The 14,062-nt window shown below is 42.2% G+C and overlaps 1 protein-coding gene across 3 annotated transcripts in view; it reads right to left on the bottom strand.

Moving 5' to 3' along the window:
* The window catches only part of PITPNM3 (PITPNM family member 3), a 146,769-nt gene that overhangs the window by 47,791 nt on the left and 84,916 nt on the right, over nucleotides 1–14,062 (bottom strand). For all 3 annotated transcript variants that reach the window (XM_087751538.1, XM_087751537.1, XM_087751540.1), the window contains exon 5: nucleotides 2,165–2,241. In XM_087751538.1, the coding sequence (XP_087607664.1) occupies nucleotides 2,165–2,241 (77 nt within the window). The remainder of the gene's footprint in view (nucleotides 1–2,164; nucleotides 2,242–14,062) is intronic.

The raw sequence follows: 14,062 nt of genomic DNA on the forward strand, positions 1-14,062 counted from the left end.
AGTATATTTATGGAAAGTGTTGCTATATTTGGTGTCAATCTTCACAAGCAGTTAGCGGTGACTTTTTCTCCCCCCCGCCGTGATCTTTTTGTGATATTTGCCTTCGCTGGGGGGCTGGGGGTGTGTGTGCCCTGTTGTCCATTTAATTCAAGTGTGTCTGAACCAGGTAGAGCACACTATGCTCTGTCAGAAAAACCCTGCAGCAAAGATGTAGGTTTCAGGTCAACAAAGATTATAAACAGCTTTGTGTACATCAAAAGCTATTTTAAATATATTGAGACTGGAGAAGAATTCCAACATGCACACACAGCCTAAGCGAACGTCTATCTAGGTATCACGAATGAGGCTGCTGCATTTACTGGAAAGGTTCTAACTTAAATCAACACAGGTTCTAAAAAGACAAATTTCTCTGCCAATGAAAACATCCAGCAAAAGCAGCTAATACAGTTATCTCAGCCTTTTGAGATTAGCAACTTCTTATTAAAATGAAAAATGGGGCTAACTTACCCAGACATTTACTTAAAGAGTAAAAAATGTATCCTTGCTGATATCCATAAACCTCACAAATACATTTATGAACATGTGAATATGTGCATACACAGACAATAATCAGTGTGCTCTGTAGAATAAACAAGATGTTATCTACTTGAGACTGGAAAAACATTATGAATGTCTCACAACTCTGGTTTTTTTTTCCTTTTTTACCCCTTGAGAGTTATGTGCACTCAAAGAAGAACTCAGTAATACATTAAAAGATGAGGAGATTTTTGTTTTTAAATCCTGATTGCCATTTTCTTCTTTGCTTTGGATCACAATTCCTGAAGACTTCTAGTTCCTGACCAAATACGAACACACAATAAAAACAACAGTAACATTTCTTGCATTTGTCTTACGATTGTTAATTGCTAGATTGGGTGATTTACTGAGAATCAGGCAACGTTCTGGACACTTCATTCTTAAGTTCTGGAATGAAAGCCACAATCTTCAACAGTAAATATAAAATGAGAAGAATTGCTCTGAGTTTAAGAAGAGTAACATTAATCAGAAAAGCTGACAAGCAAACGCACACACACACAGACATTTCAGCCTGTAGTTCAGTGAGGGCTAGGGGTGGAAATGTTGTTGACATGGAGAAGATAAAGAAATTGGTAACTTTAGCACCTGTATAATGTTGACAGAGAAATGGTTGAAAATGAGAATTACAAGTTGTTCCATAAAGCCACTATCTCTGTTCAGCCCATGATTTTTAGTATGCAGTAGAAGTATTCATTGTGAAGGCATTTTGCTGACCTGCCTTGTATCTGCTTAAGTACTGGATCTTATGAGAATTTTTAAGGTTCCACTTTTCCTTGCTCTGATTTATGATTTTCCTCTCCATATGGTCCCGTTCCAGTAATTCAGAAGAGAAATTTAATTCCCTTTAAAAGCTAAGAGTAGCTCCTTCCACAGCCAATGCCAGCTTGTAAATAAGTGGCACTGCTGATCGGTTGGTGGAACTGAAAGCTTCAAAACAGAGGGAAAAATTCAAGCGGGTCAACATTGCTAAAGTCACTTTTACAAAAAGCCTCTCAGCTGGATTTAACTGGTATCCTTCACAAGAGGACTCAAAGGGAATGAAATCAATTTGCCTCTCAGCACTAGTTCAGCCATGACTGAGACCAGGGGCTCAAGGGCTAATCAAAAGGACATCTGAAGTCAATCAAAGACTGTCATAATTTTCAGGGGGCTGTAGGATTGGAATTCTTCAAAAATGGAAAAGTAGATATTTCCATTGCCTGTCCTACACGTGGACAGAGGATCATAACCAGTTGACTGGAAGGAACACAACTGGTTTAGATTCTTTGCTGTTTCTAAAAAAAAGCAATTCTGTTACTATCAATTTCATGACTGCTGCTGAATCTGCTTCACAAAACCTGCACTTCCCTTGAAGTACTGAATAGACATAACAATTTCTCTTCAGAGAACTGGGTCATATTTCCACCTAAGTTAATCACGTCTAAAAAAGCTTGTGACAATTTTCAGTGATTGCATGTGCACCTACTGGACAAGGGAAAGACATGCTAAGCCACCAAACGGGTTTATAATTCCGTAATATAACATGAGAGTATTTCCACATGTCTGCTCCTTGGATATCAACACAACTTCTTTTGGGAAACAATCTCACCTCATTGTCCTCGTGTATTTCAATACTGCCTTGTGCCGGGAACCTTTGTTTTCTTAAAGAGGCTCTGTATAATTCACCTGAAAGGAAAAGAGACAAAATTGATCATATAAATATTTGGCTGCCTCATCTTTTACAGACATCTATGGAGATAAGGTACCTTTCTGGTTTCAAGACAGAATCATCTGTTCACAAGAAATCCTGTGGACAAACAGAACAATGGGCAAGTTTCTTGCAGCCCTACGTATTAGAGGCTCTTCTATTCTTAACAGCAACATTTAGAACAGGATCCAGGTCCTTATATAGAGGTCTGTAGTACTGGTACAGCTGCTGGTGGTCACCTGTGCCTTTCTAGAGCAGCAGTAGAAGAGGTCACCCGAAGTTCTGCATCACCTCTGCTCATCCCATACTGGTATCTTAGATACTCTGTTACGTCTTAAATGGCACTAGACAGCTATATATAAGCAAGTGAATTTGAATTAAGCCTTTAAAGTTCCCAACGACCTTCAGGATCCAGCTCTTCCACAAACCTCTGTGACTACCTGGGAAACTCCCAGAAGTAACTGCAGTGCTCCATTACCAGGATGCAAAATAGGAGTAACAGACCACAGAGCAAAAGACAGTTTCTCCTCAAAAAACCTTGTAACCTGAAAAATAGGAAGTGACATTGCAGAGAAACACAGTGCTTTGCTAATACCTTTTCACAACAGGATCGTGCGTGCGATATCCTCTGTTACAAAGACAACAATGAAAGTCTCTGTATTGACTTTGGAGCATGACCAAACAGACCCAGAGACCCACTTGTGACTGCTTCTTAGGCAGACTGGCTGGACGGCAACCTGCTGTAAGTGGTGGAACATTCACGATATCAGCTTTTAGACTATGAGACTGTCCACTGTCTGGCCTTAGGAGGCAAAACTTAGGGAGCATTTCTTAGCAGAGAGAGTGGTCAAACACTGAAACAGGCTTCCTAGAGAGGCGGTCAATGCCCCAAGCCTGTCAGTGTATAAGAGGCATTTGGACAACGCGCTTAATAATACGCTTTAACTTCTGGTCAGCCCTGAAGCGGTCAGGCAGTTGGACTACATGATGGTTTTACATCCCTTCCAACTGAAAATATTCCATTCTATTCTATAAAATTTCTACAGCTGGCTACAAAAAGGCTTGACCTCTGAACAAATGTCTGTCCTTGAGGACAACGAAGATGATATAGTACTATCCACTTTCCCCCCCCCCCCCCACTGTGTTTCTTCAGTCATTGAAGAGAATTGCTACCGGATCTGCCTGGTCTCTTCATAACAGAGTCCTTTTTCTCCAGCTGCGTGTGTGAGTTACCTAGGAAACAGCCGTAGGATGAAATTTTATTAGCACTGTTGTCAGCTTCATTGTCACATTTATACACGGGACCAATCTCTTCCTTACAAATTAAAGGAATGTTCCATACTCCTGTCTCTTACAGCACTTATGAGACATCTACATCGGAGGAGATGAGCCAACCTTCGCAAAATACACACTGAAGCCCACTTACTTACACTTTAGCTTACAGGGTTCTGCAATCAGGTACGGGAACACTGATTTCTCAGGTAAAGAAAGAGGAGGCAAGAAAAAACATGAAACTTCTGATTTGCTGCTGTCTCTAAGAGGTATTCTACTGGCCATTGTGCTTCATTTCCAAACACAAGGACAAATGACTGCTGGTAGTCAGCATGGATTTACAAAGGGAAAAATCACACCTAACCAACCTGACAGCCTTCTAGGATGAGATGACTGGCTTGGTGGATGAAGGGAGAGCACTGGATGTTGTTTCTCTCAACTTTAGCAGGGCTTTCAGCACTGTCTCTCATAACATCCTCATAGAGAAACTGAGGAAGTGCGGGCTACGTAAGTGGACAGCGAGATGGACTGAAAACTGGCTGAACCGCCAGGTTTAAAGGGTTGTGATCAGCAGCACAAAGTCCAGCTGGAAGCCAGTGACTGGTGGTGTACCCCAGGGGGTCACTACTGGGTCCAGCCCCCTTTAGCATCTTTATTAATGACTTAAGATGATGGGACAGAGTGTACTCTCAGCAAGCTTGCAGACAATACAAGACTGGGGGGAGCAGCTGAAACACCAGATGGTTGTGCTGCCATTCAGGAGGATCTCAACAGGCTGGAGAAATGGGTCGAAGGGAATCTCATGAAGTTCAACCAACTGAAATGCAAAGTCCTGCACCTGGGGAGGAATAGCCACACGTAACAGTACAGGCTGGGGACCAACCATCTGGAAAGCAGCTTTGCAGAAAAGGACCTGAGGATCCTGGTGGACAAATTGACCTGGACCCAGCAAGGTGCCCTTGCAGCAGAGTGCCAACCGCATCCTGGACTGCATTAGGAAGAGTGTCTGTAGGGCAAGGGAGGTGACCATTCCCTTCTGCTCAGCACTGGTGAGATGACATCTGCATTGCTGTGTCCAGTTCTGGGCCCCGTAGTGTAAGAAAGACATGGACTCACTGGAGCAAGACCAGCAAAGGGACAGGAGCACCTGATATGAGAAGAGACTGAGAGAGATGGGACTGTTTGGCCTTGAGAACAGAAAGCTTGGGATATGTGGGGGAAATATTATCTGTGTGTATACCTGACGTGAGGAAGTAAAGAAAATGGAACCAGAGTCCTCTTCATGATAGTCAGTGAAAGGACAAGAGGCAATGGGCACAAAGTGAAATAGAGCAAATTTTGTTTAAATATAGGAAAGAACTTTTTTACTGTGAGGGTGGTCAAATACTGGAATGGGTTGCCCAGACAAGTTATGGAGTTTCCATCCTTGGAGATATTCAAAACCTGACTGGACGCAGCCCTAAGCAATCTGCTCTAAAGGACCCTACTTTGAGCAGAGGAGTTGAGCTATACAGTCTCCAGAGGTCCCTTCCAACCTCAGTCATTCTCTGAATAAGACGACACTGGAACACAATATTTAGGTTTTTCATGGCCTTCAAAACATAGCAGTTCCTTAAAAATTATTACCTGATGGCCACTATAACCCACAAACCAGATATTTGCTAGGATGCTCTCTTTGAATTTCTAGCAGTATTATGAAAACTCCAGTTTTACGGCACTCAGCTGGCTTTTTAAAAAAGGTGCTAAAAAGAGAGTAGTGAAACTGAATCCTGATGGTTTTCCATTTAGAATTTAAAACATCTCAATGTGATTGCTTCTGCTACCATCTCAGTTTCCTAGCAGTGACTTTTTACTTAAGAGAGGAAACAGATAACGTATACAAGTGAACCTGAGAGGAAGACTTTAACACCTAAAGCGTTGTCAAGTTGAGTTTATTTGTTTAGTCTGCTAGCAACTTATGAACAAACCAATATTGACCTAGGAACAACAAATCAGTTTCCTTTGAAATACAAACTCGAGTGATACCTAGGCCAGCAGAGATGCTTTCTGCTTTATCTGTTAAATGTGCTCCTATTCATGAGTGTTCCTACTCATTTCACAACGGTTGCTTCTTTACCTTATATGCCACTGCTCTCCAGAATATTAATTTCTTTTTAAGATACAGAATATTAAAAGCTACAAAGTAGTCGTCCTTTATTAAGAAGTGCCAAAATGGCAAAATTGCCATGATTTACTGCTAAGTCCAGCATCTCAACCTCTGTCTAAACATAACTACTCTCACGTAGTGAGATGCAACAGAGACCAGCAAAAGTTCTTTATTTTTTTTGAAAAGTTCTTCTTTTTTTTACTACGGCATGGTCAAACTATGCCAGTCTTTCATTTAAAAGAAAACAACTACGAACAAAAAGTACAGGCTGTTTTTAGATAACACCTTTTATTCCTATACCTCAGCGGACTTAAATAGAGGAATTAAATATTGCAACATCTCACTGAAGAGGAATTACTGCAGCTGAAGTCGTGGGGGTCAGTTCTTTGGGGAGGAAAAATGTGCTTTTGCCTTCTACAGACAGTGATGAAATTCCAGACAAGATGTGCATCCTCCAATCTCTGCAACACCTCCTCCTCCCTCTCATGGGAGGAGGAGGCGGCTTTGAAACCCTTCTGAATGTCAACACCAGAAATTTGTAATTTAAAACTTCAGCTGACTGCAGTGTTGCAGCCTTAAAATTCTACTCATCTCACAAGGGTGAGCTGTTCTGAGAAAAACTGGGAGGCCTTCCTCCCTCCACGACAGATGCAAGTTTTCAGAGTTAATGAGAGAGGATTGTGCTAAATAATAATACCGAAGTAGCTCACTGACAGCTTTCTGGATTTAAACACATTTTTCTCTGCCTTACCCAGTAAGTCAGAAGAAAATAAATGCATCACATAATGCTATAGATGACTCAGTTTACTTTTTTTTTTGGCATTCTGAGTTCACACCCTGTTGGCGGTTCCAGTCCATTTGACGTACGGTTACAGGCAGTCGGCCAGACCCTCAGAGAGCGGACTGTAATTTCCCTCTCACCAAGAACACTGATTAAACAGGGTCTGGCCAGGTTATTCTAAAAGCACTGAATTTAGCCCCAAACACAGTTCCAACACACTCTACTCTTCTGATTAGGATTGAGAGCTAATGCTACAGTAGATTCTACCACGATCATTCCTTACAGCCACTAGAAATTTATTTAACCTCTGTGGCTACAGATCTCCATATTTAAAAGCAAGGTAGCTGTTCTTGTGTTTCTGGCAGGCAAGGATTTAAAGGATTAGTCATTTAATACTTGTATAAAACAAAACAATACAACAACAAAAACCAACACACCAGAAAACAAACCCAACAGCAACAACACACACCCATAAACCCTGAACTTCCACCAAAGGCAATTGCTTTCTAGAAGTCCCTGCAATTTGAAGCTCCTTCTAATTAAAAATGTTCTTTTCAAAAGCCTGTCCAGAAGACTTACTTTTTTCTGAAGGTCATCATATGAAAAAGTATCACTTTTTTAACACCTAAGCTCACAACAGAACCAGTGCCACAGAAACATGTTTTGTGTCATGAAAAAGGATTATTCGGGGCCGTGAGGCTTCACCTTATACTGAACCACAATATCTATCTTCAAGACAATACTGAAACAGGAAACCTCCTCATCAGATGCTCACAGACCTCTTCAGTTATCCATACAGCGCAACGCGCTAGAGAAAAAGACTTCCTTGGCTTACTTGTGGGCTGTTCCTCTGAAAATCTTGTTCTAAAGATACGCTTCTAGAAAAGCAGAGAGGGTGGTTTGCTTTTTCCCTAATGCATCAAATGCCAGGTTGCAGGAGAGCTCCTTGCTTCACACACACACAAGTGTCACAGGTAACTGGACACAAGGATTCTAGGCATTGTTTTTCTCACCATTTCTATTCTATTGTTAAAGTAGCCATCTATCATAAAATTAGGCTTCTTTCAAAACTGCTTTCTCACTTCAGCTGAGAAAAAGAAAAAAAAGTATGGTATCAACTTGCAGTATCGGAGATTACAGAAACGATGACGCACGGATCAGCCTATGGAAGCACACACGGCATTCTTTTCTCTCAGACATACCAACGTGCACAGCTCAACTGTCTTCAGAACACTGCTACACGGCCAGAAGTTCAGGCTGCAGTCGTGTCAGAACGTACACTGTCTTGTTTTGAAAAAAAAAAAAAAAAAAAAAAAAAAAGGGGAGGCAGGTGGTTTTTTGCTGATTTGCAGCCCAAGTCAGGAATTTCAATGGACAAATCTTCAGCATCGCGCTGCCCAAAGGAACAAACTGGCCTGAATTCAAAGGTGTCCCACACTGGGGGAGGCAGGGGACTGTGTGTCACGCGGGTGGCGTATGTAAGGGGATCAACACATGCCTTTATTTCAAGAGATCTGCTGATCGTATACTTTGGAAGATAATCAGATTTTGGGTCTACATAGGTTCAGCTTTGTTGTTTAGGTTAAATACCAGAGACTTAAATAACTGGAGGACCTTCTCTGTCATGATGACAATATAAAGGGCAAGACTATTCAGCAGCTAAAGCTCTGTAGGAGACAGAAACGGACAGCATAACCTATTAGAGAAAATGACACAAATTTAATTAGGTGCTAAAATGAAACTGATTATAGAGAAATTATGTGTTTTACTATTTACTGGAAGGGCTTTAATGAGGTAAAATAATAACACAGTTTTGCTGGACCAAAACTCCCTGATGACATTATCAACATTTTACAGATTTTTCCAGCTGTCTTGATTCATACCATCATTATACCAATTTATGCTAATTGTATCATTATGTAAATTACAGTAACAAAAAAGGTACTCAAATCCCATACAGAGTCAGAAACCCGTGGGTTGTAATAGCTTACATTGCAACAGCTACTCATGCAGTCAGGAAAGGTCAGGATGGGATAAGATTAAAAACTTTCTGTTCATTTGTCTTGTCTTGTTTTTTTAATTAACCTGCAAAGGCACCAGCTACAAAGTCCACTAGGCTTCTCAAATCTGGCACAAGGAGAGGAGACATAGGAACAGGAGAACACGCTGAAATCTCACTCCTCAAGAAGGTCAGCTCCTCTGCAGGCACCCAAACTAACCGATCAGAGTGGGTAGGTGGTAGTAGTGGCTAGTTCCAACTGCTGTCCTAATGCCCAAGTTCACAAAAGCAACCAGGTCTCCAAACACACTGAGAGCTTTCAAAAACCCAGCCTTTGTTTTCTGGGAGCAAAACACTTGAAAACCTCAATCTGGACACAGCTGCTGAGCCACCCTACACAGCTCTGGCTCGTATTACTGAGCAGAGTGAATTCTTCATGCTATTGAGTGAACTTGGCCTGATATCACAGCATTGGTTTCCTGCAGGCTACAAGTCAGAACGCAGATTCCTAGCATCTCTTCTCCCAGATGCTTCCTCAGCCCAGGCAGCCTGGCAGGATGTAAAAGTCACGATCAGTTGTTCTGCTTCTAAGGTGCAGTGACTTCCCTCTAAAAGGGTAAATAATCTTGCCTCTGCAGCGGGGAGCATCTTTTCCGGAGCTAGTCTGAGACTGTGGGATTAACTCACCTATCACAAAACTTTACACCTCCCACTCCCCCTGCAAAATGCTCTGCCTGTCAGAGAATAGAATTGAATGTACAGTAGCACGGCAATAAAAATAAAAGTCAAAAAAACCCCAAAAGAACAAGAAACAAAATTCTGCTAAATCACAAAACTATCTTGCACATAAAAGTCCACGGAGGACATAAAGAAAAAAATGCATGGCATGTGATGGATTTAAGCTACAACACTTTACCACACTCATAAAGGCAGTCACATACAAAGGAAGAAAATGGTGTAAACCCACTTTGGGACAGACTAGTGGAACAGACAACGAACGAACTGCTGGCTAGGACATAAGGTTTGGATCAAGTTTTTGCTTCAGTGTATGCTGCTTCTATGGTACCTCAGGGTGGTGGGTTGACCCTGGCTGGACACCAGGTGCCCACCCAGCCGCTCATCCCTCCCCTCCTCAGCAGGACAGGGGAGAGAAATATAACAAAAGGCTCGTGGGTCGAGATAAAGACAGGGAGATCATTCAGCAATGACTGTCATGGGCAAAAGAGACTCAACCTGGGGAAATTAATTCATTACCAATCAAATCAGAGTAGGATAACGAGGAAAAAAAAAAAAATAAAAATCTTAAAACACCTTCCCTCCATCCCTCCCTTCTTCCCAGGCTCAACTTCACTCCCAAATTCTCTACCTCCTCCCCCTGAGCAGCACAAGGGGACGGGGAGCGGGGGTGGTGGTCACTTCGTTAAGCGTTGTCTCTGCCGCTGCTTCCTCCGGAGGCACCCCGGGACGCGCTCACCCTCTTGGCTGCCAGGGCACACTGCTGGCTCCTGCTGCGCCCACGGCCCCACAGCCCTTCCCGCAGGGCTGCTCTCCAGCCGCTCCTCTCCCCGTTTATACTTGTGTCCAGTGTTACTCCATCCCAGGTACAGAATCCAGCATTTGTTCTGGTTATATTTCATGCCACTGATGATTGCCCAATGCTCCAATCTATCTAGATCCCTCTGCAAGGCCTTTTGTCCCTCGAGAGAGTCAACAGCACCGCCCAGATTAGTATCATCAGCAACTATATTAGAGGGTCACACAGGTAACTCACGATGAATTTCTAAATCTGGAGAATTAACACAAGAACAAGCTTAATGCAGTGCAGAAAAAACAGCCGGACATATATATAATTTTGTAACAGTAACTCCATTAATATTTTACGATAAACCTTCACACTGCTCAACAAACCCCTAGAGAACACTTTCTGCTTCCTCTCACTCCATACTACAGTGCTTTGCACTCTTGCCTTTTCTGCTAAAAAAGGCTGTTCCTCCCTTTAGATACTGGAAGAGAGAGAGATAAAACAGCTTGAATATAACGTACAGTCTGTAAAACATTACTGTGGTGTTCTGAACTTTATGGCAGCCAGTAATCCTTTTTTTATTCTGTCTATGCATCAAGTAGTCTCTATCCACTGCACTGAGAGCAGCACACTTGTGCTTTCTTTTACCAACCTTTTCTTTGCTACCCTCATTTTCAGCCTAACTTTCTGATTTCACCCTCATATTAGATCAGAATATATCACTATTTCCCATTTTCTGAGTTCCATGAAAATTAAGAAGTTAATAAAAGAAGCAGCATAAAAACAACGAGCTCAGTTCTAAGCTAATATGCCGCCTCTTACAGAACCAGATTATCCATAGAGTCCACTATTCTGTCACACAGGTATTCACTCCACATTTAACACTACTTCTGCTCCAGTTTCATCTCCTCCACACAGAACATAGGTGAAGAAATAGCAAGAGGTTTTAGTTCTCTGCATCAGTAATTCACTTACAGCAGTGAAAAACCCCATATAGCCATGCTGTGAACCAGGAATACCAAAACCTGCAAATATATCTGGATTAGGCATCACTCAGAAATCTTCCCCAATAAGAATTTAATAGCAGTCGGAAGGTCTTCTAGCATTTTCAAATAATTCTGAGATAATATAGAAATCAGAGGACAGAGTACAAAGCTCTCCTCACCCCCCTCTCTGGAACATTCTGGTATATCAGAATAACTGAACCAGTTCCTTACAAAACCCAACAAAAGGCCTTTCTTGACCTGCCTTGTCTGCTCAGTCCCTACACTCAGGCTCCAAATGTAAGAGTTAGGTCAGAAATTTATACTATTATGCTATTGATATTTTAATGGCATACGGTCAGAGATCAGGGTTCCACAGAGTTGGTTGTTGGACAAACTGAAAACACAGCGAGAATCTTATAAGGGAAAGATTCTGAAAATATTGTGACTGACTAGAAGCAAACCCTACCCTTTGAAGACAAGGTTGCCTTTTTAGAAGTGTTGCCGTCTCCTAAGGTGTCACGCGTAGACTGCAGTGTCGTTCCTTGGCTCTTTTGAAGAACAACAGAGACTAGAGTCCATGTCAGTGAGAGTAATCCATGTTCATTAAAAGCAAGCTCACCTGGAGTTCTTCACGGCTGTTTTAGCTTGGTTAGTCCCACAGTAGACCTACGTGATGTGAGCTGAGAGTAAGCATGCCTGTGGGAGGGGGAGAGGAGGAGCCATTCAATCCCCGTAGCTTTTGTACCTTGGCAAATTCAGCAGAAGAGTAGAGGCCTTTCATTACACTCCCAAAAGTTCTGTGACACAAAGCAACACTTGCTCCTCCTCAGGGCAAAAGAACTGAAATCGCAGGGAACAGGACTGTCACTAACCCTGATCAATCTACACCCAGGAAAAAAACCAGTTTGTACCAGAGATGAGGCTGACACTTTGTAAAGGATGAGTGGTTAGGTTGCTTAAAGGATCACCATCAAAGATATTTGCAAATAGTGATTTTAACAGAAATTTATAAAAGTGTGATTTAACAAAGTTCGATGGCAAGATTCACTCTGTTACTTATTAAATGAATGGAACATATATATATATACACACACACACATAAAGAGAAGGAAAGAGGAAATTGAGTTAGAAGAAAATACAAGGGTGACAAGGGGGCCCTCCCATTGGGTCCCGAGGTTCAGAATGGACCCCCTCGCTTTCTACACTCCATCTCAGAGAGGAGCCTAGGTGCGGCTGGATCCAATCCTAGTCTCAGACTTGGTCAACGCTTTATGTCTAAGGATTATACATGTCTAGCAGCAGTTTAAGGTTTGTTCACAGTTAAGCGAGAATCACAAGAACTTAGCAATAACCAATCATTGGTTAATTTAGCATCTACAAGGTGATTAAATAGGGTTTCCTACAATATTTGTATCAATACACACACACACACAATAGGCTTAGTAATTTGTCGCTAATTTAGTGACATACTCACAATATGCATATATAAAGGTACCTAGTAAAAATTCCCCTCGAGTTCAGTGAAATATTCACATCAAGTGATTATCTCAACAGGCAAAGGTTGAGTCTTGAGGAGTGAAAGGTGCTGGAGATCAGCCCAGGTCCTGCCGTCAGGCCTCTGTATGCAAACTGAGAAGTTCGCTGCTCGGAAAGGCATCCCACTCAGAGGAAGATGCTGGCGCAGCCCGCTGCAGTCCAGGAGAGCTAAAAGGGTCTCACTTGGTACCACTGTTTATAGGGTCATGAGATGATTGACTTTAGGCATCAGTAAATTTTCATCCTGTTGTACAATCTGGGTTGGTGATTACTAAAGTTCTCCAAAATTCCAGTGATGCTGGTACAGTCCTGAGTTACAACCCAGATAAGATAGGCCCCAAGGTTGTCAGGGGCGGCTGATTATTCCTAGTACAGATGTAAAAGATGTTCCAAGGTTGTCAGGGGGCGACTGGCTCCCTGGTACAGACAGTGCTACTCCCACCTTAGCCATGTAAGAGTTTCTGGTACGGTCAAGGGATGCTTAGCCACCAAACTCGTTACACAAAGGCCAAGTTTTGATGGGAGTTACTGAGATTGTAAAACAGTTCAGGAAGCAGGAGGGGGGAATGCACCACCACAGACAGTTCACGTTTAGGAGACGGGTGAGTATTCTCTAAATGTTTTTAATGATGAAGTTTTGCTTGAAGCTGTTAATGTGCTTCAAAGGTCAGAATAAATGCCAGAGGGAGCGATTATCAAGCAGAAGACTGCAGAGACAAAGATATGTCAGCAACTACCACGCAGCTTGGCTATTTATCACACAGACCCACTACTTAACCCTGTGGACCCTACCACTTATCTGATGGCTATCACGTGTCTGTCAGACATGCATGGATTTCTCTCTCACCTGTACGCACTCACTCTCATTTAAACAGATTTTGGGTGTTCAACATTGTCCTTGGAATAATATTGTCAGTGAAACACCATAGAAAACCATTCACATACTAAAAATATCCTCTGTCTTTATTTACCTCTCAGTAGATGACCAAAATGAAACTGCCTGTGAAAAAAGCAGGGCAAGACGCCACATGGAATCTCTCTGTGATGTGAAAGGTCTGTCAGACTTTAGTTTACTTACGTGTTTCAGTTTCTGAGCTACGACAGGTCTCTCACCTGGGCAAACAGCACAGTATTTGCATGCAGTGCTGCAAGGCAGAATGTAAAAAGCTGCTGTTGGCTGTAATGAACAAATTACATAGAGCAATACCGTGGCTCCTGATTGCAAGCCTGAGAGAATGAAATTAAGGGTGTTTTATATGAATGAATGCATCCCTTACGATCACTCAGTTCGGAGTAGTCAGAACCACTCAGGTGACAGCAATGCACACAGCTATACGGTTTGAAATCTTCTTATGATTCTTGTCCTCTTCCACTAAATCTGCTGGTGTAGGTTTGCAAAGCTAGAACGGTTAGGAAGCCTGACGCAGACTGAAAAGATAAAACTGACTTTGCAGAAGACAAAAAAGGAAAAGGCTTTATTTGTCATAACACAGTCATTCAGAAAGACGTGTGGTGCAGGAAACACAGACACACCTATTTGGCCAGCAAACTCTAGCT

Source organism: Nipponia nippon, unplaced genomic scaffold, assembly GCF_047370975.1.
Source record: "Nipponia nippon isolate SJK-2023a ecotype South Korea unplaced genomic scaffold, ASM4737097v1 scaffold_15, whole genome shotgun sequence".
Taxonomy (NCBI): domain Eukaryota; kingdom Metazoa; phylum Chordata; class Aves; order Pelecaniformes; family Threskiornithidae; genus Nipponia; species Nipponia nippon.